The sequence below is a fragment of the Aethalodelphis obliquidens genome, unplaced genomic scaffold, assembly GCF_003676395.1.
Source record: "Aethalodelphis obliquidens isolate GAN/ISIS:26980383/991018 unplaced genomic scaffold, ASM367639v1 scaffold7, whole genome shotgun sequence".
Classification (NCBI taxonomy): Eukaryota; Metazoa; Chordata; class Mammalia; order Artiodactyla; family Delphinidae; genus Aethalodelphis; species Aethalodelphis obliquidens.
In genome coordinates this window covers 42,176,871-42,196,581 of record NW_020837951.1, presented here as the reverse complement: position 1 = coordinate 42,196,581, position 19,711 = coordinate 42,176,871, and the positions used below count along the sequence as shown (strand labels likewise).

Sequence of the window (19,711 nt, the reverse complement as noted above, 5' to 3'; positions counted from 1 at the left end):
ATTCTTGAAGAAAACAGAAAGAGAGAGCCTCAACCCAGATCATATTTAAAGTCTTGAGGCATCAGAATTCAAAAAGAATCTTTTCAGAATTCCCTGTATATCTCAGATTTTAAAGAGACCCACATTTTACAACCAAGGCCTTGTTTTGCAGGGACCTAAGGGAGGCTCCCTTAAAATAGACTGAGTTCAGTGCCTCATAATAGCTGGATCTGTATTTCATTAGCCGTGGCAATGAAACAAAGAAACAATGGTAACACATAGATAACTTAGAACAAAAAGAACCAACCAGAAACCCACCCTCAACCACTGCCTTCCACTGTCCAACCCTGATCAACATTTCAGTAAAGGCTTTAAATATGAAGTCGCTGATGAACATGGAAACAACTCAGAATTAGACTAGAGAAAAGCAAGACACCGGCTGATGACGATTAGAAGTTGCTCTGTACGCACTCTCACACGAACTACTGTTGTTCCTCAGCATCAAGTTCTCCCCCCACCTCTTTGCTGTGGTCTAACTGGTTTCTCAAGAGGCAGCATGCCGGCTGTCACATCCTAAGAGAAAAAATGGGAGGAGACAGGGAAGGTGAAGAGAAAGGTAGAGCAGCTTTCGGACCAGCTACTCTTTTATTGCTCCCAGGATAGCACAGAAAAAAATCAGACTAGGCAGGCTTGACCTGTGAGTTGAAAGATCAAGTTAAAATACTTGGCTCAAATAATGTTCAGCAAGTTCCTGTCTCTTTCTGTGGGCGGGGTTCTTCAAGATGATGACGCAGATGGACCAAGGTCAGTTCCTGGTGGGGTCAGGCCCCAGCAAGAAGGCCACAGAGTGAGGAGCGCTAGGGGGCTGCTTAACACCCCGGTTCCTCGGCAGAGAGGCTGTGGGAACTGTCACTCCAGGCCCGTACTAATGACAGTCCCCAGGCACACCATTCCCTTCACAGGAAGATCCAGAGAGAAGGGACACCACCTACTGGAAAGGGTCTCTAAAACGTGCAAGGATAGGAGAGCCTTAAAACTAAGGCTTTTAAGTAAAAATGACACTTTCTTCTCTAAAGTCAATGGACGGAACAGTATTTTGCAAGACACAAAATTCCCTAAGCAAGGGCTGGGCTACCAAGTAAAAGACCTGATCACAAGTAGCAGGAACAGGTCTTGCTTCTGTTACGGTTTCAGGTCCCTATACAGGTCCCTATACGTAAGCACCGATTTTCTGGAGAAGCGCTTGCTGCCATCACCCCAACTTCACAAAATTGCTAGAAAAAGAAAAGCTAGTTTTTAGCTGATCTCAAAAGCCTCGATGTTTCTAAAAATCACAGACTTAAGGGACACCTACGCCAGGTCCTTTTTCCCACGTGGAGTGGACCTTTAATTCCCAGGGCTGAGACAAGAAACTCTAATGAAACCCTCTGCCTGTGAGGCCCCGTGTTCTTTCACTGAGGAGATGGCCTCAGGGTGAAGACTGGGGCTTGTCCTAAGTCTTTATTGAGCAGCTATTTAAACTTGTTTTGACAGTTGCTTGCAACCTAAATTAGGGCAAGTATTTTTTTTTAAACAAATTTGATAAACACTATCAATATGAAAACTTCCACTAAAGAAGTCGGAAATTTCTGATTATATTCAGAAAGGAAAAGAATTTTTTTCTTTTTTTTTTTTTTTTTTTTGGTGGTTTGTTTAAAAACTATTGAACCTACTTTGGGAAATGGATGTGCAGTATAAAGTGCTTTAAGGAAGGAAAGACTTATCCCAATACTCCTTCTAATAAAAAATATTCTTGGAGAGGCTTAGGCAACTTCAAGAGAAGGAAAACTCAAGAATGAAGAAAACTGTAGTACAAACTTATGGCCAAAAATACTGTATTTTTAACCAGCAAGATCATCGGGGCATTATTATACAACATTAGGTGTTTTTTTGCAAAACTAGTTCCCATCCCCAAACAATAGACAATACATGCATTTGAATGACATTTTAAGAACAGTAAATATGATTCTTTTAAATACTGCAAGTTAAAAATGTTTTTCTGACAAAACTCCCTAAAATACATAGGTCTAGTAAGGGTTTCCAGCATGATGACAGGTGAGGAATCCAGCAAGTTGCATTTAGAGAGTTCTTTGAGGAAAAGAAATCCACCAAAAACATGTGTTTCAGTCGAAGTAACCTGAACAAAGTTACATAGTAATTTTCCATCTTCCTTTTCTAAACTTAAAAATATTCTATTGAAGAATATCTTCTCCTTGTTGTTTTTCTGTCTACCAAAGCTTATATGGAAGTCAGAATTCCTTTATCCAAGTGAGATCCAATTTCACCCAATAGATGTTTTCATAACATGTAAATGCCACTTACTATTGGGGTGGAATCATATGGGGCAATGGAGGATACATGATAAGGGAGGTAAGAAGGAAATTAATATTTGAGCACCTACTATGTGCTAGGTGTATATGCATACTTTGAACAGATGTTTCTAGAAGCAACAGGGTTATTGAAGGGCATTGGTAGTTGGGAAGACAGCAGGAAATGGTTATTCTGTGAGAAAAACAAGTGGCAAGTTCAGACTGTGTACTAAGTATCTACGAAACAGCAGGTGTTTGGCTCCAAAAATCTCTAGCTAGTCATGTACAACTAAGCCATTTCTTTTCCTAATTTTATGGAATCAAAATGAAATCCCAAAGACATAGTTACCAGGACAGATCTATTAACGCTACATATGCTGGAAATATGTAGAGATAGATAAACACAATGTTACTTACTAGTTTTAATTTTTGTGTGTGTTTCTAACCAAAGATAACCTTTGGAAGAAAACAGTATACCAAGCACACCTTATCTGTGTCAACTGAGATGTTGTCAATTACCAATTAAGTGGTTTTAAACCCTTATTTAATTTTAAGAAGAGCAGCAATATCGTTACAATATTTGGGTACACTTTATTTTTATATGGGTTAACATTCTGCTATATTTCATTTCATTCATTCTTTTTGAGAAACTGAAAACAAAGGGAAATTGAGGGTAACTTGATTATTTCCAACCAGTATCTGAGTCTTGCAGTATCTCATTATGCAGCCCTTTCTTCCCATTATTTTTATATATTTTTTGCAAATAATAGTCATTTTTGACCCCTATCCAGCATAAATAGCTTTTCACTGATTCCTAACTTAAGACAACTAAAATTTACAATCATGTGGCAGTATAAATTTTAAAATTACAGTTCGTACACCTTGACAATCAAGATAGTCTGAAGTACAAAAAGTAAATTGTCCTTTAGCTGAATTACCTTTTTTAAATATTAGACCTGCTAGTTAATCTACAAAAAAATACAAGTTTCAGGTGTTCCTTAAATACCTTTTGTAGATGTCATCTGCTAGTAAACAACATATGCAGGTTTCTAGAAGATTTTTCCCCCCAATCTATTCATGACATTCAACAGAGCTCTTTATATGAAAATGTATTTAAAAACAAACACTTTGAGGGGATTTACTTACTTTTGTTATTATTTCCCTTTGTTTCAGATATGAGGCACAAACTTCTGAATTTAAGCTCTGTAAGGCATAGTACAAACCTCCAATTTACAAATAAGGGATTCTCTGTGGGTTGGAACTGCCATGTCACGCAAAAAGGGAAAAATCATCTGTAAACTGGTACACTGCAATGTGTTAAGTGAGTCATGAGACGGCTGCTTGCCTTGGTCTGCTGAAGAAAGGTTTCTGTGTTTTTGTTTTTCAATAAGACATGCCCAAGTCACCACAAAACTCGCCACAGGCCTCCGTTACTGTTACCGAGAGCATCACAAGAGGGGTCCAGCGGCACACGCTTAGAATGCTTGCAATCACAATAATAATAGAAAGCATGAGTAAACTTCGTTTTTATACAAAACTGAAAAGAATCCCTTCCCACCCCAGACCCTTCAGTAAAACCCCAAAGAAACAAAAAAGAAAATCCTTTAGCTTCGACTGACTAGTGTGGATACAATTCGGTTTCTATGCGTCACTGTAACTAGGGTGATCAATTTTTTCCTTTCTCAAGAGAAGGGATCTTGTCATGCACCCTAAGATGAACAGTGAGACCACAAACCGCAATTCTGCATAGCAATTCCATCCCGATTTCATAAAGACAAATATAACAATCTTTCCCTGTTTTGCTCAGCTTCTTTGAGCTCTGAGATCAGGTTTAATTGACTACATCTACTATAGCTCTATTAAATAGAATATCTTGATTCCCTAAAACTGTAACACTTATGACCTTGTGATGAGGTTTTCTCTATACACACTGTAGGCCTTCAAATGTTGTTGTTTATATTTTTTTTTTTTTCTTTTTTTTTTCTTTTGCTGCACCAAATTTAAGATCGCCCTTTCAGGCAAGCAGTGGTCGCTAGCTGTTAAAACATTTCCTTAGTGGATCACAATAGCTTCTAAAACTGCCTTTCTAATAAAGGCCATCAGAGAGGTAATACTAAACTGTGCATATTTGCCAAATAAGAATATGAATTGTATAAAAGCTCATATTCCAATCCTAGGTCAAATGGCAAAAGTTCTACAAAGTTGGTTTCCATGTTTGTATAAAAGCTCCAACTGATTTTTGCTATGAAATTACCTTTGGGTCTTAAGACCTTTGGGTCTTATAATCAGTATACCTCTACTCAGGAATGTGCAAATGATTTTATATAGCACGATGCTAGTACCGCTCCGTACGATAGTAAGGTTTTTTTTTTCTTTTCTAAATGGACAAAAAAAAATATCCCTAGTCAGAAATAAACTGACAAATTTACATTCTCCTCTCTTAAAAAAGTAAATAAAATAACATTATTCAAAATGTGAATTAGCTACAAGACACACAATACAATTACATAGATACATATCAATACAGCACATTCAATCTGCCAAAAAATTAATGATTACAAAGCCAGGATGGATGATGCAATATCAAGGGAGAGATGTATGTACAATGATTAGAGCATTCGTAATTGCACTAAACCTACAGGCAGTCTGTTTCTTCATTAAATTACAGGTGCTTTCTGAATAAGGAGGAAAAAAAAACCAAGTAACCTGTGTAGTTTGAGGCTGGGAGAGTAAAGAATGGGAACATCCCATTACTACTTAGGAACTCTGGTACTCATCTGATAAGCCACTGATTTTCTCCCTCTCCTTTACTGTTCCAAATAGTATATGTATATGAAAGTTTAGACTCGTGCCAAATAGTATTGTAGTTAAACTGAGACCAGCATCATGGCCTAATTCTAACTTCCCAGCAGGTTTAAAACAGTCATGACTTATGTTCTTAAATCATATTTCAACTCAAACTGCTTGACAGAAGCTCATCAATACATGTGCTGTGTTTTTTGCATTGGTTGAAAAATTGCACATATAGAATTCCAAATCTCTCTCCTACTATGTTCAGTTTTATAAATACATGTTCTACAGAACAGAGAGGTTACTTTTGAGTTTCGGTCCACAAATCTTCCTTAAGTTCAACTCAGCCAGTCACCAGTTTAAGATCCCAAAGATGGTAAACGAGCTGTAACTTCAGATTCTGCAAATTAAAGGTGTCAGAATAATACTATCAACCAATGTTCTTGGCAGACCTACTTGACCTTAAAGACCACAAAGAGAGTAAAACTGGCTTCAAATGAAGAGAGAAAAGCAGATTTCATGGGGTATCACACAGGACAGCTTTTCCACATTGTTGATTTAGATGCTCAACATGGAATGTGGACACAAAACAATGATTTTAAGGGCAAAGAAAAGGATGGACTATGAGAGTCAAGTTGACAGTGACCAACTGTTTGGCAACTGGTATTTCAGGTTCATTCGCAGCCAAACACTTTAGCCTTCACAGTCTTACTCTCTTACATTTTAAGATACTGGCTTTTAAGTTCTTACTAAAAATTTTTTTTTAAAAGCCAGCTTTGGCAACACATACCCATTAATAAAAGTCATTTTAAAAATTGTGGCCCAAACACTAAGAAAAAAAAAAAAAGGGAGGAAAAGTTTGAACTGAAGGAAAAAAAAATTAAGAGCAACCTATGAAAAGGATCTGGGTAGCAGCCATTGGAATAATGTAGTGTCTCTTGGCATTATTTTTTGGCATCTGCAGTTTGAAGAAAGCAAGGTGAAAAAAAAAAGGGAAGGAAAGGAGGAAGGACAATGGCACATGGCATTTCAAAAGGACGGACTTCTGTGTGTCTTGGCCCTTGCCTTACTGACTTATGTACAGTTCACTGAGCAACCAAGCTATGGCTGAAGGTAGAAATCCAAAAAAAAAAAAAAAAAGAAAAAAAAAGACACTTAACCGTTAGATGGGCATCCACTGTCCCAGCCCAAAGTGAGGCAAAACAATGTATTTATATAAAAAAACCTCTACATGTATATCCAGAGCAATACATTTAAAACCACAGTATTAATACTTATAATCCTTCAGCAAAAACTACAAACTGTTAAATTAAGCTGATGTTGATGGCTTAAATTGAATGACACTTGTCCTGACTGTATCAGTTGAGAGAAAAACTTGACCAAGAATGGAACTAGGATAAAGGCCATTGTAATGTGGGAAAAATCAGGAGGAAGGGATGGGTTAGGAAAAGGAAAATCAGCTTCATTTTGCTCAATAGAAAAGAAGAGGGGAGAGAGAGAGAGAGGAAGAAACAGCTCTTTGTGAGTATGACTGAGAATTTAAAATACATTGAGTCACAAGGTTTTGCCTAAAAAAAAGAGAGGAAATGTGCTGGGACTGTACTTCAGCATCCTGTTTTTCCTCTGAATAGTTTAAATAAAATCATAATATTTACTACGAACTCTGTGGACACGCTCACACAGAGTCCAGGACGGCAATAAATTAGTATTATGCAAATTGCTTTCCACAGAAATACAGTCCCTCTTGTATAGCTTCAATAGCCCACCAGGGAAGGGAAGGGCAGTGTCAAGGAGGCACAATTAGACCAGATTGTACTCCTTCAGGTTCAATTGGAGGATGGTGTCTTTGACGGCGGCAAAGACAAAGCGGATGTTCTCGGTGTCTGTGGCGCATGTGAAATGGGAGTAGATAATTTTGTCACTGTCTGGATTCAGGTCCACGAACATCTTCAGGATGAATTCTCGAGCTGCCTGGGCATCTCGCTGGGGTCCTGTTGGCCAAGGGAGGAAAGGGACATTGGTCAGCTGATCTGTTAAGGCATTTGCTCAGTCAGTGGTTACTGATGCTCATAAAGACCTCTTCAGTGCAGACTGGATCTGTTACAAGCACCGTCCTCAACACTACTATGTGTAATTGCTCCTCTGTGTCACTTTACCTGCCCATCCATTCATCTCCATCCATCCACAGAATGTGATTAGGTGAAAACAGGCAGACAGCTTGAAGGGCAGGCTAAGTTGAGCTCTGATTCTTTGGGAGATAGGGAGCCACAGCAGAACCTTCTGTAGGGGTGTGATTAGTTTACTTCTGTTGGGCTGAGTTAACTGAGCTGGTTTCAGCTGCATAATAAGCATGCGTACAACATAACTGCCTCAGGCTCTCCTGTCAATCTGCCCCTGTGTGTCTCCCCTCCCCCACTCCACGATGGATCATTTTACATTCTCCAGACTGAAATCTCTCTCAGAATACAAAACCTGTTCCTTAAGGTCTGGTCCATCTACAGCTGTCCTCTGTAGCCTCACTTCTGGTGTTTCTGAGCAAACCACATTTATGAGAATTCAATTCACTACGTGTGATGATTTTAAAAGTTGGTTTACATTTTCTTACTTTTATCCAGGGTCTCTTATGTGCCAAGCACTGTCTTAGAAGGATTATGGTACATTTACCAGGATATATGAAGAAGTTACTTAATAATTTTGCAACAGATTCTTAGATATGACACCAAAGTCACAGGCAACAAAAGAGAAAACAGATCAATTGGACTTCATCAAAATTAAGAACTTTTGTATATCAAAGGACATCAAGAAAGTAAAAAGACAACCTACACACTCTTCTGTACAGCAGTAATTAACACAACATTGTAATTCAACTATACTTCAATAAGAAATTAAAAAAAAATGACAAAAAAAAAAGACAACCTACAGAATGGGAGAAAATATTTGCAAATCAATCACATATCTGCTAAGGGGGTAAATATCCAGAATATACCAAGAACTCCTACGATTCAACAACAAAAAGACAGCCTGATAAAAAGATAGGCAAAGGACCTGAATAAACATTTCTCTCAGGAAGATATATAAATGGCCAATAAGCACATGAAAAGATGCTCAACATCATTAGGGAATGCAAATCAAAATCGCAATAAGATACCACTTCACATCTACTAGAATGGCTATAATCAAATCAAGTGGAAAATAACAAGTGTCAGCAAGCATGTGGAGGAATCTGAACCCTTGTGCATTGTTGCTGAGAATGGAAAATGGAAAACAGTTTGATGATTCCCCAAAACTCTAAACACAGACTTACCACATGAGCCAGCAATTCCACTCCTAGGTATATACCCAAAAGAATTGAAAGCAGGGACTCTAACAGATACTTGTACACCAATTTTCATTGCTGCATTATTCATAATAGCCAAAAGGTGGAAACAGCCCAAGGATCCATCAACAGGAACGGATAAACAAAAGGTAGTGTATACATACAATTAAGTTCTGATAGATGCCACGACGTGTATGAACCTTAAACACTTTATCAAGTAAAATAAGCCAGACACAAAACGACAAATATTGTATGATTCCACTTATATGAAGTACCCAGATTAGGCACATTTATAGAGACGGAAAGTAGATTAGAGGTTACCAGAGGCTAGGAGGAGGAGAAAAGGGGAGTTATTGCTTAATGATTACAGAATTTGTTTGGGGTGATGATAAAGTTGTGGGGATAGTGATGGCTGCAAAGCACTGTGAGTGTAATTATAATATCACTGAATCGCATGCTTAAAAATGGTTAAAATGGCAAATTTTACGTTACATATATTTTACCAGAATTAAAAAAATTAACATAACATACCAAAAAGCATTGAATTATACGCTTCAAATGGGTGGATTTTAAGTGGTATATGAATTATATCTCAATAGAGCATAATAGATCCTAATAAATATATTAATTTAAAACTTGTAAATTAAAAGCAACACTAAAGCACCACCACCACCTATCAAGGATTGAGCACCTTTCTCGTATGAGTCTTTGTGGCACTATACATCTGCATTTCTCCCATTTTTTCTAGTTCTGTACCATGAAAGAAGGTCTTGCGCTATAACCTCCACTCTTCCTCTCTCAGAAGACCCTCTTGGGATCCACAGCTTAGATTTTTTTCTGTCAGTATTGTTATCTACTGGTTGGGACAAAGAAATCTTTGAAATTTCTACCGAGGGCCTGCACATTCTAACAAAATGCACCGTGAGTTTCAGACAGCCAACCTGAAAACTTTTCAAACCAATCTTACTGCAAATAACTTTATATCCAGCATTGCTGGAAACTGGGAGAAAGAGCCATGAAAACGGATCATTCTCATTTGTACAATTTACAAAAGGAATGTTTGAATTTCTAACTTCAGAGCCCAGAATTAAAATTTTTGTCAATGATTAAGAAGGCTGGCATCATAATGAATTAAAAAGTTACACAATTACAAATATGTAATATATATAATCACTTAATGTCCTAGCTTATTCGATGTACTTACTGTTAATAATTCCATAGCAGTAATAAAAATATTTAAAACCAGGACAAATAGATTGTTAGAACTGGTGCAGCCTCTCATTTTCATAAAAGAACACTATCTTTCTGGCTTATGAATGAATTTTGTACTTATTCTTTTTGAGAAAGAAAGGTCTACTTTTTCTTTTTCTAACTCTAAAGTATATCAGAACAAGACTCAAGTTCACGGAAGAGCACCTGGAACCTGTTACGTTTTTAAGCATAATTTCCTATTTGAATAAACATAAACTACAAAGAAATCCTTTTAGTCATCATAGCAGTAACAGAATTCCATAGTCTCTATGGACAATTTTGCAATTCAAGTCCATGTAGAAATGGTAATTTTCCTTCCCGAAGAGAAATACAGAAATGGCATTCATTACAATGAAGACCTTGTAAGTGCAGAAATGTGGAAGTGTGAAATTTAGAATACTATAAACATGTTTATGATAAAAATATCACTGCAGAGTGGGCCTAGAATTTTTTCTGTCTTAGCTCATCTTACAAGGGCTTGAAGTCTCCTGGAATGACAGCTGTGTTTGCTTTATGAATAACAATCAGTGTCTGTCTTTCTTTTTCCACGGCCAAGTTTCCTGTATGCGTTACGTGTATTACTGGGGGAGATGGACAGTAAAAAACATCTTGGGATTTAAAGATATTCACAATGGGGCTTCCCTGGTGGTGCAGTGGTTGAGAGTCCGCCTGCCGATGCAGGGGATGCGGATTTGTGCCGCGGAGCGGCTGGGCCCGTGAGCCGTGACCGCTGGGCCTGCGTGTCCGGAGCCTGTGCTCCGCAACGGGAGAGACCACAACAGTGAGAGGCCTGCATACCGCAAAAAAAAAAAAAAAAAAAAAAAAAATTCACAACAGGCACATGTTAGAAGGAAGATGCTCACACTCATAGTGATGGGATATCTGGGGAAATTATTGGCCAAAGGAGATGTGTAAAGAGGTTAGGAAGACGCTGCACAGAGAGGGGAGAACAGTACTCCTAACACGTGTCGTACTGCAGGAAACCAACCCCGGTGTGCTGTGCTGTGCTGTGCGTGCTGCCGCCTCATGCACTGTGAGCCTCGGTGGGTCTGCTCTGTAGGGCCGTGCTGCCTCTGTCCTCCCGTGTGCAAGCATATCATGAAAACACGCTAGCCTGTAGGCGGGTGCTGTGTCGGGAGGTCGGGGTCATATCCCATCCGTGGATTCTCACCAAGTTCTGAGAAAAACTACAAAGAGCCTCTCCTTCCAGGTGTGTGAGGCAAGCACGCGTGTTTGGGTGTAAGTCAGATGCTTCGTGCCCATCTTATTCGGGCAGATCTCGTGTTTAAGGAGCCAGCCTGTTGCCGTGGGAGAGAACTAACACAAAGTTACTTCCTTCCAGTTTCCTCAGGAGCACTGAGGACTCCAGGCTCTGGCGCTTGTGATGTGGTGGCAGGCGAGTGGCAAAGCAAAAGGAGGAAAAGAGAACACACTGTCTAGGCTGGGCAAGTATCATTTTAAAGGAACCTCAAAGTACAAAGGAAAATGTACTTGGACGGAGGATGGGAACACACTGCTACCAAAAACAGTACTATCTCTAATACCTGACAACATCCCCACATGGTAGAGTCAGCAACGCTCAGAATCTTATATGTATCTGAGAAGGGAACTTCATTAAACATGTAACGTTCCCCTTCCAAGAGCAGCACCATACCAAACGCATGTGTGAGGAAAAGATGAATAAAACTCCATCCTCGATGTGTCTGTGTCTTCGTAGAAAGCTATGAGGCCAAACTGAATATTAGTTTTGAAGCAATTACCATTCTGAGGGAGTCCGCAGAACAGAAACACTGTTGAGCTGACATCCATGCCAGATACCCTTTGCTGATAACGTACTTTTAAAAAATAGCCCGTTCTCTTACTGTTGCACCTCTATAATAAGTACTTTTGGGTTTGTGCTCTTCTCTGTGCCAGGCACTGTGCTAAGTAACTTACATATGTGATTCCATTCAATTCTCTTTTACTCATGAAGAAACTCAGTGGTTGAATAAACTTGTCCGAGGCACCATAGCTGGTAAGTGGCAGTGCTGGTTTTCTGTGACATTCAAAGCTTGTCCTCTTACCTGCTGTTCATCTAGATCTGGGTTTGGCAAACTTCTCTGTTAAAGGACCAGAGAGGAAATATTTTCGGCTTTGTGGGCCACTTGAGCTCTGTCACAACTACTCAGTTCTGCTGTTGCAGCATACAAGTGGTCAGACAGTATATAAATGAATGGCTGTTTCAATAAAACTTGATTTATAAAAAGAGGCGGCAGGCCGTAGTTAGCCACTCCTAACCTAGACTTGAGCACGTATGGGGAGATGGGTGTGGACCGTGCACGTAAGTTCTTACAGGGCAGCGGCTGTGACGCTTTCACCTGTTTCAGGGTGGCTGGGTGTGGATGCATTTTGTTACCAATCAGTCAACGAGTATTTCTCGGAAGGGGTTGGTTGTCATGCCCGGTCATCCAGGATTTCACAGTCTAGTTGAGGCGGCAAGATTTGTTTATAAGAAGGAAGAAAATAATGCGAAGTGCATACATATGGGTACTGAAGTGGGTGCTACAGACCCTAAGTGCTACAGGAAGGGCTTAAAAGATGGGTGCCACCCCTTAGGGTGATGGGGCTTCACGGGGTCATGAAGCCCCCAAAAGTAAATATTTGCTAAATATTCACCATGTGTCAGCCATCACGCTAAAATGTCACAATATGTTATCTATTACAGTCTATAAAACATAAGTTTGGTCCTAAAGCCCAGAGCAACTAAATGACTTGATCACGGTTCTACAAATAGGAAATATCAGAACTGGGATTTGAATCTGGGTAGATCGACTTCAGACCATGGGCTCTTGACCACAACGTTCTGTTTTCTCTCTAGAGAGAGGCAGAGGCAGACTGTTACCAAACGAAAGGGAAATCAAGAGGGAGCTATAATGGTTGACACACAATCAGTCAAAACTAGGGGATTGTTCCCTCCTTTGAACAGCAGAAGAAAACAACTTCTTATGTGCTTTGAAATAACTATAACTTTCAGCATTGTCGGGGTATGAAACATTTCAGGTCGTCGTTAAAAGACAGAACAAACAAGAATTCGTATTCCATCAATCACAACGTGCAGGCTTCGGAGGGGGGGGGGTGGGGGTGGGCAAAGGCAGTGACGGAGCACTGTCGTGTGTCGGCTCAGGCACTGGTCTCGGGAGGCGGGTGGAATGTGTCCCTAGCTACTGGGTGGGCGGAAGAGTGCTGACTTACCATCATATTCTGGGAAGTAGTCAACTAGGTGGGAATACATAATTTTCTCCTCTAGAAGGTCTTTCTTGTTTAAGAACAGAATAACTGAGGAGTTCTGGAACCAGGGATACGTGATAATTGTTCTAAAGAGTGCTTTGCTTTCCTCCATTCGGTTCTGAAAAAAATCATCAGAAAAACAACGCATGAATTACATGATTACTCAGTCAGTGAACTGTTTGTTTTGTAAGTCCAACCCGTCTTTGGTATGCATTCAGTTTCTGTGGCCCTGGGCTGGGCTGGGCTGTAGCAGCTTTTATCAGGATTTACATGCAAAAGGCTCAGCAGCTCTTTTCATTAGGCAAACTCTCAGGTTGACAAGCGGAAGAGAATAATAATAATAAACATCTGCTGAAATAACTCTTAAGGTTGAAAGAGAATCATCAAAGGCTGAAGAATCATGCATCTGGCACACTGTCACAAAAGTCCACCAAGCGTCACAAATGTCCACTAAGAATTATTCATTCATGGCCAAATGCTTAAGATCTGAATTAAGAACAAAGTACCAGGCTTCATTTTGCATTTCTTAAGCTATGTGTACTTGGGGCTTCACTATTAGTTCTATTTCACAGCAATCAAAACAAAGTTACTTAGGGGGCTTCCCTGGTGGTGCAGTGGTTAAGAATCCGCCTGCCAATGCAGGGGACACGGGTTCGAGCCCTGGTCCAGGAAGATCCCACATGCCGCGGAGCAACTAAGCCCGTGCGCCACAACTACTGAGCCTGCACTCTAGAGCCCGTGAGCCACAACTACTGAAGCCCACGTGCCACAACTGCTGAAGCGCACGTGCCTAGAGCCCGTGCTCCGCAACAAGAGAAGCCACCGCAATGAGAAGCCCGCGCACCGCAACGGAGAGTAGCCCCTGCTCGCCGCAACTAGAGAAAGCCCCCGTGCAGCAACGAAGACCCAACGCAGCCAAAAATAAATGCTCGCCGCAACTAGAGAAAGCCCGCGTGCAGCAACGAAGACCCAATGCAGCCAAAAAAAAAAATAACCAAAAAAACCCCCACAAAGTTACTTAATTCTTTGCCCAAAGTGCATCTGTATTCTTAGAATTATTACTACTTACTTTACAAATATATATATTCCCTGATTAGAAAAACACATGGAAAAATATTTTTAGATCACACATTTCCTCTTTATCAGAACACACCTTCTCCCTAAGTTTCACTATAATTTTCATACAGAACCGTGGACATATACATAGTAATTACTTGGAGATACAAATGTAATATTTCTCACTACCTTCAGTGTTGGTGAGAAACTATTCTCACCTGAAACCATCATCAAGCCACCCTTGGTAACGAAACCTCAACGGATTCTCAAGGAATTAGTCAGCCTGGTCTTACAAACAAAGATACTAATCAAAGTTACTCTTGAGACTCACCAGCCAAAAGCTAGAGAGTCTCCTGGTTTAGCCCACATCTATTCACCAGCTTCCTTCTACAGACACACTTGCTTCTAAATCATTCCCATCCTCAGGTCATGGACAAAGGCAGCACATCTGGAGACTCCTACTTTCCCTGGTGCACGGGCACACTTCTCCCAGGGAACACTCTCCAACCCCCTTAGTTCTACGTGTTATGACCAAGTCTGGGGCAATGGAAAAGCCTGCTGGGGATTGAGCCCACCTCCACTGCTACCAGGTGGGTCATTGGTTTAAGCCAGAGCATCTTATTCTCCTGGTACGTGGGCTGATTCAGGGCTGGGCTCTGAATCCAGGCTCACGTCACTTGGAGTATTGCTTCCCTGGTTTATGGTCATCAGCGTAGCCAAGCTGCTCAACCGGTGTAATTAACCCCAGGGTTTTTGCTAAGAGCTCTGGAACAGAGAACCCTGCTTTCATCAAGAAAATGGAAGAGGCATCGTATAGCCTCGAGCTTCTAGCAACTATCTTGCAACAGGGAGAAAAAGAAACCAGGTTTTAACTTCTTGGTCAAACCATGCCTGAACTGGGTTATGCCTCTGGATTTTTTGGTAACATGAGCCAATTAAGTACCCTTTAGTTTTTAAGCTAGTTTGAACTGTATTTTTCTGGTTCTTATTATATATAAAATGCTTCTCAGGGAAGGACAAGTATCATATGATATCACTTATATGCAGAACCTAAAAAAAAATGATGCAAACGAACTTATTTACAAAACAGAAACAGACTCACAGTTGTAGAGAATGAATTTACAGTTAGTGGGGGGGAAGGGTGGGACGGAGGGACAGATCGGGAGTTTGGGACTGACACGTACACAATGCTACATTTAAAATAGACAACCAACAAAGACCAAATGTATAGCACAGGGAACTCTGCTCAATACTCTGTAACAACCTAAACGGGAAAATAATTTGAAAAAGAATAGATACATGTATATGTATAACTGAATGACTGCTGTACACCTGAAACTAACACAACATTGTTAATCAACTCTACACGAACATAAAATAAAAATTAAAGAAAAGTGCTTCTAAGTGATACACCTGGATCCACCTCACTCTCAATTTCTAAAAGGAAATTGAATGAATGTTGTTTGAAGGCTAAGGCCCCAAGCTGTTAACACGTTCTGCTCAGCTTTTGCCCTCCTGATGCAGAATGTGTCCTAAGTTTCACAGGGCAGCATTATGGAGGCCAAGTACACTCCTCTGCATTACCCTCTGACTGCTGTTCCAGGAAATCTCGGGGACACTGAGCTCACCAAGCACAGTTTTCTAGATCCTGAATATGTCTTGCTCTTTTCTAATATAAAGTGTGCCCATTCAAATCAGGTTGAATAGGCCCCCTTTTCAAAAGGAGATCTTTAGCAAATCTGGTAAAGTCGATCGCCACCAACTGAAACTGAGCAGGACCCTGTGGGGCTCCTGGGCATGGAAGCCCTTCTGTGTCCCCCATTTCTTGTTTGTAGGGAATAGGCTTCAGCCTCCAGGACCCTCCCAGAGTTCTAAAGGGCAGGTTCAAACAGCTGCTAATTAGGGAAGGGAGGCGGTGCAGAGACAAGGGAGGAGCAGTCAAGAAGCAATAGTGCAGCCTTGGGGCAGGTCCTGGTTCCTTCTCGCCTCAAGGGATACACATAACAATATCTTTGAGCTCTTCTAAACTAAAACCCCCAACAAATGGAAGATGTTAACTACTTGATGAAGCATTCTTCACTCCAGAGAGAAGGTCACAGTCTGAGAACCCTCAGAACCAGAGAAGCTCATCAGGAGACCACCTGAGGCCAGATTAAAGGAATGCAGGCCCTGCACACACCCCTGAAACACTGCTACAAAACTCCTCACCAAATCCCCCTGGGTTGGGACACACAGTTTTGAGGGCACGAGCCTGCTGTGTCCCCCTTTGCCTGGCAAAGCAATAAAGCTATTCTTTTCTACTTCAGTCAAAACTCTGTCTCTGAGATTTGATTCGGCACGGGTGCACAGAGACCAAGTTTTTGGCATCACAATCTCTTTGACCTTTACACTTGGCGCCTACCATTGCTTACATAATTAAATACGGATGAAATGTGGGACCAGTGGAGTGAAAGGTTACTTCATGGCTCAAGGGACAGTGTTTATTTTACTGTACACATTTATCTTTAACATAAATAACACGCGTAGCCTTTAAACATAATATTTACCATCTACATGCCTTTTACTGGTTATCATTACCAGTGGTAAAATTTTAAGCCTGGAAACCATATTCACTGAGAAACAATGTCTTGTAGCCTGAGATTTTATAGGTTGAAAATTTTAGGACGGAAGGAAAGCAAAGGCTCTAATAAGAACTGAAAGAATTAAAGGATCTAAAGAAGGTTAATTAGATAGTGACATCCCTGATGTGAGAATTAACATTTTTTTCTTATTTACAGCTACAGAAATTCTACAAAGTCATACTGTGGTCTTCAGAGAAGCCTTCTCTAAAGGGCGGGTATGTACATCTTGGCCTCAACCAGGGAGCCTCCCTCAGAAAGACTTATCGTAATTAGCACTCTGCAGAAGGGAAACGGGCCCTACTGGGGGCTCTTCTGGTTGGAGTCCTTCAAGGGTAAGTTGCTAGACCCTGGGTGGAGACAGGGAAAAGGAGAGTGGTCTTGACCTTGAGTCAAAGCACAAGGAGGCGCCTGAAGTCGCTCTGATTAAGTTTCAAATCAGGACTGGAGCCCACAAGCTCCAGATGGGGCTCTATTGGGAGGGGGTCTCATACCAGGCCAACAGCCAGGACAGTGGACTGTGCCCAGCCCCGGGTCCTAGAGATGACTGTCCCTGGCTGCACTGGGCCACTGTGGAGGCATGCCCGCTTACTGGCCTGGTCCAATGCAAGCTTCGCTGGTGTATGCAGTTTGGGGCTGCTCTAGGCTATTTTCCCACTTACCATGTGCTGTGTGGCCTGGGCCTGAGCTGCTCATTCAGGGCAAAGCTAAAGCGCAACAAAACGGACCGCTGATCAGCGGCATCGGCACCACTATGCCTTCAACCAGATCTACCGAACTCAATCTTACTGGGGGAGCCCCAGGAATCTACATTTTAACAAGCCCTCCAGGGAAGGGCTTCTGATATAGGTTTAACTTTGTGAAGCACTGTGCGCTGTAGGTGAGCTTCTCCAAATTAACGTGTGTTATGAAATCACCCGGGGACATGGGTTCTGACCCAGCTTGGGGTGGGACCCAGGAGCCTGCAGTTCTAACAAGCTCCCAAGTGGAGCTGACCTTGCTGACACACGGCACACACTTGGAGGTGGAAGGTGCAGAAAGCGTGCTGAGCTAGGGACGACGATGAGACAGGCGATGCTCTGTCCCACATTCGTGATGAGAAGTTCTAGTCACACATCCAGCCTAGTGCCGGAGTCGTGTGATGAAAATATAACTCTGCTGGCTTCATGCTTTTTGTGTTTCCCAATTAGGATAAGATTCTTACTTTATGCTCTGTAAGTTGTTTTTCACTCCACAGTGAGAATTCCTGATGCCTTTTTTCACCTGATCAAAACCCCCAGACTAAATCCTAAATGGACTAAATGAGATTTTCATGATGCCTTACAAGGTGGTGGACTGTGCAGTGCAGGAGGCATAATCCACTTTGCTCAGTAGAAACTGAAATGTGAGGCAACGGTATGTCCCACAAGACTTGGTGACACTTGCTTTTTACTAATTCTGTAGGGCCTGGAGTTGCAAGTAAGAAAACAAAATAGCAACATGAGACACTGATTTTATCAGTCATATACATGAGGATTTGTTCACCTCTGGAGACAGGTTTAAAAGCCGTCTAGGGGTGGTGGTGCTAATCTTACACTCCTTCTCTTGGGGTTAAAGCCAGTTGATGTTAGTAAAGCTTTTACTCTTCAACACAGGGCTCCTTGTTACCCAGGGGGGCCTGCCTATGCCTGAGGCCCAAGGAGGCTCTGTCTTCTTATCAACCCCACCTGCCACTTCTCCCAGACTGAAAGCGTCGCTCCCAATGACAGGTGGCCCGACGCAGGTGAGAAAGCTGGAACAGAGGGAACAGAAATCCGTGGGACTGCCTAGTCTCCCCCCCTCCACAGACATGGGAAGAGCAAAGGGCCATGCTACCTGAGGACAGGCTGCGAGTGAGTGGGCACCCAGTGGCCTGGGTGGTCTCCATGCAGTCGCCCTGCCTCAAGAAAACGTGGCCACGGAAATGTCAGTCTTGGCAAGACCACATGTTTGGGTCCCCCTGAAATACATATGTTGAAATCCTCACCCCCAATGTGATGGTTTTAAAAGGTGAGGCCATCAGGAGGTGGTTGGGATTAATGCCATGATAAAAGAGACCTCACCCCTTCTGCTGTGTGAGGACACAATAAGAAGATGGCCATCGATGAACCAGGAAGCGGATGCTCACCAGACAATGAAACTGCCCAAGGCTTGATCTTGGACTTTCCAGCCTCCACAACTGTGCGAAATAAATGTCTTTTGTTTATAAGCTACCCTGTCTACGGTATTTTGTTATGGCAGCTCGAACAGACTAAGACGACACTGATCAGGTAAGTCACTCCTCACTCGGGCCGGAACCAGTGAAAAGGTGGAGCACTAAACTCCACCCTGATCGCTGGCCTGGGAAGAAGGGGAGCCTACCTGTTCCCCACTTTGTAATCATGAGCAGAACGGTGGGACCGTTCGGTGTCTTCCCTCCCAGGATCATCAGAAAAGGCCCTCTTTAGGCCATCCCCGAGGGGTCTTATACCTCTAATCCTTAACGTCTCAAATTGATTCTCAAGATCTCATACAATTCCAACAGCAAAAAAACACAATTTCTGATTAAAAATTGGGCAGATGACTTGAATAGACATTTTTTCCAAAGAAGATATACAGATGGCCAATAGAAACTACATGAAAAGATGCTCAACATCACTAATCATCAGGGAAATGCAAATCAAAATCACTGTATCACCTCACACCTATTAGAATGGCTATCATCAAAAAGCCAACAAATGGGGCTTCCCTGGCGGCGCAGTGGTTGAGAATCTGCCTGCCGATGCAGGGGACACGGGTTCGAGCCCTGGTCTGGGAAGATCCCACGTACCGCGGAGCAGCTGGGCCTGTGAGCCACAACTACTGAGCCTGCGCGTCTGGAGCCCGTGCTCCGCAACAAGAGAGGCCGCGATAGTGAGAGCCCCGCGCACCGCGATGAAGAGTGGCCCCCCGCTCGCTGCAACTAGAGAAAGCCCTCGCACAGAAACGAAGACCCGACACAGCCAAAAATTAAATAAATAAATTTATAAAATGGCTGATGTATATTTAAAAAAAAAAATCAACAAATGAGTGTGGGCAAGGCTGTGGAG

General features: G+C 41.8%; 1 protein-coding gene across 1 annotated transcript in view; it reads right to left on the bottom strand.

Annotated features, from left to right (window-relative positions):
• Nucleotides 1–4,124: 4,124 nt before the first annotated feature.
• GNAQ (G protein subunit alpha q) overlaps nucleotides 4,125–19,711 on the bottom strand; it is a 290,132-nt gene continuing 274,545 nt past the window's right edge. Inside the window, exons 6-7 of the mRNA XM_027105652.1 lie at nucleotides 12,916–13,069; nucleotides 4,125–7,108 (exon numbers count right to left, since the gene is read on the bottom strand). Coding sequence (XP_026961453.1) covers nucleotides 6,918–7,108; nucleotides 12,916–13,069 — 345 coding nt within the window. The 3' untranslated portion in view covers nucleotides 4,125–6,917. The remainder of the gene's footprint in view (nucleotides 7,109–12,915; nucleotides 13,070–19,711) is intronic.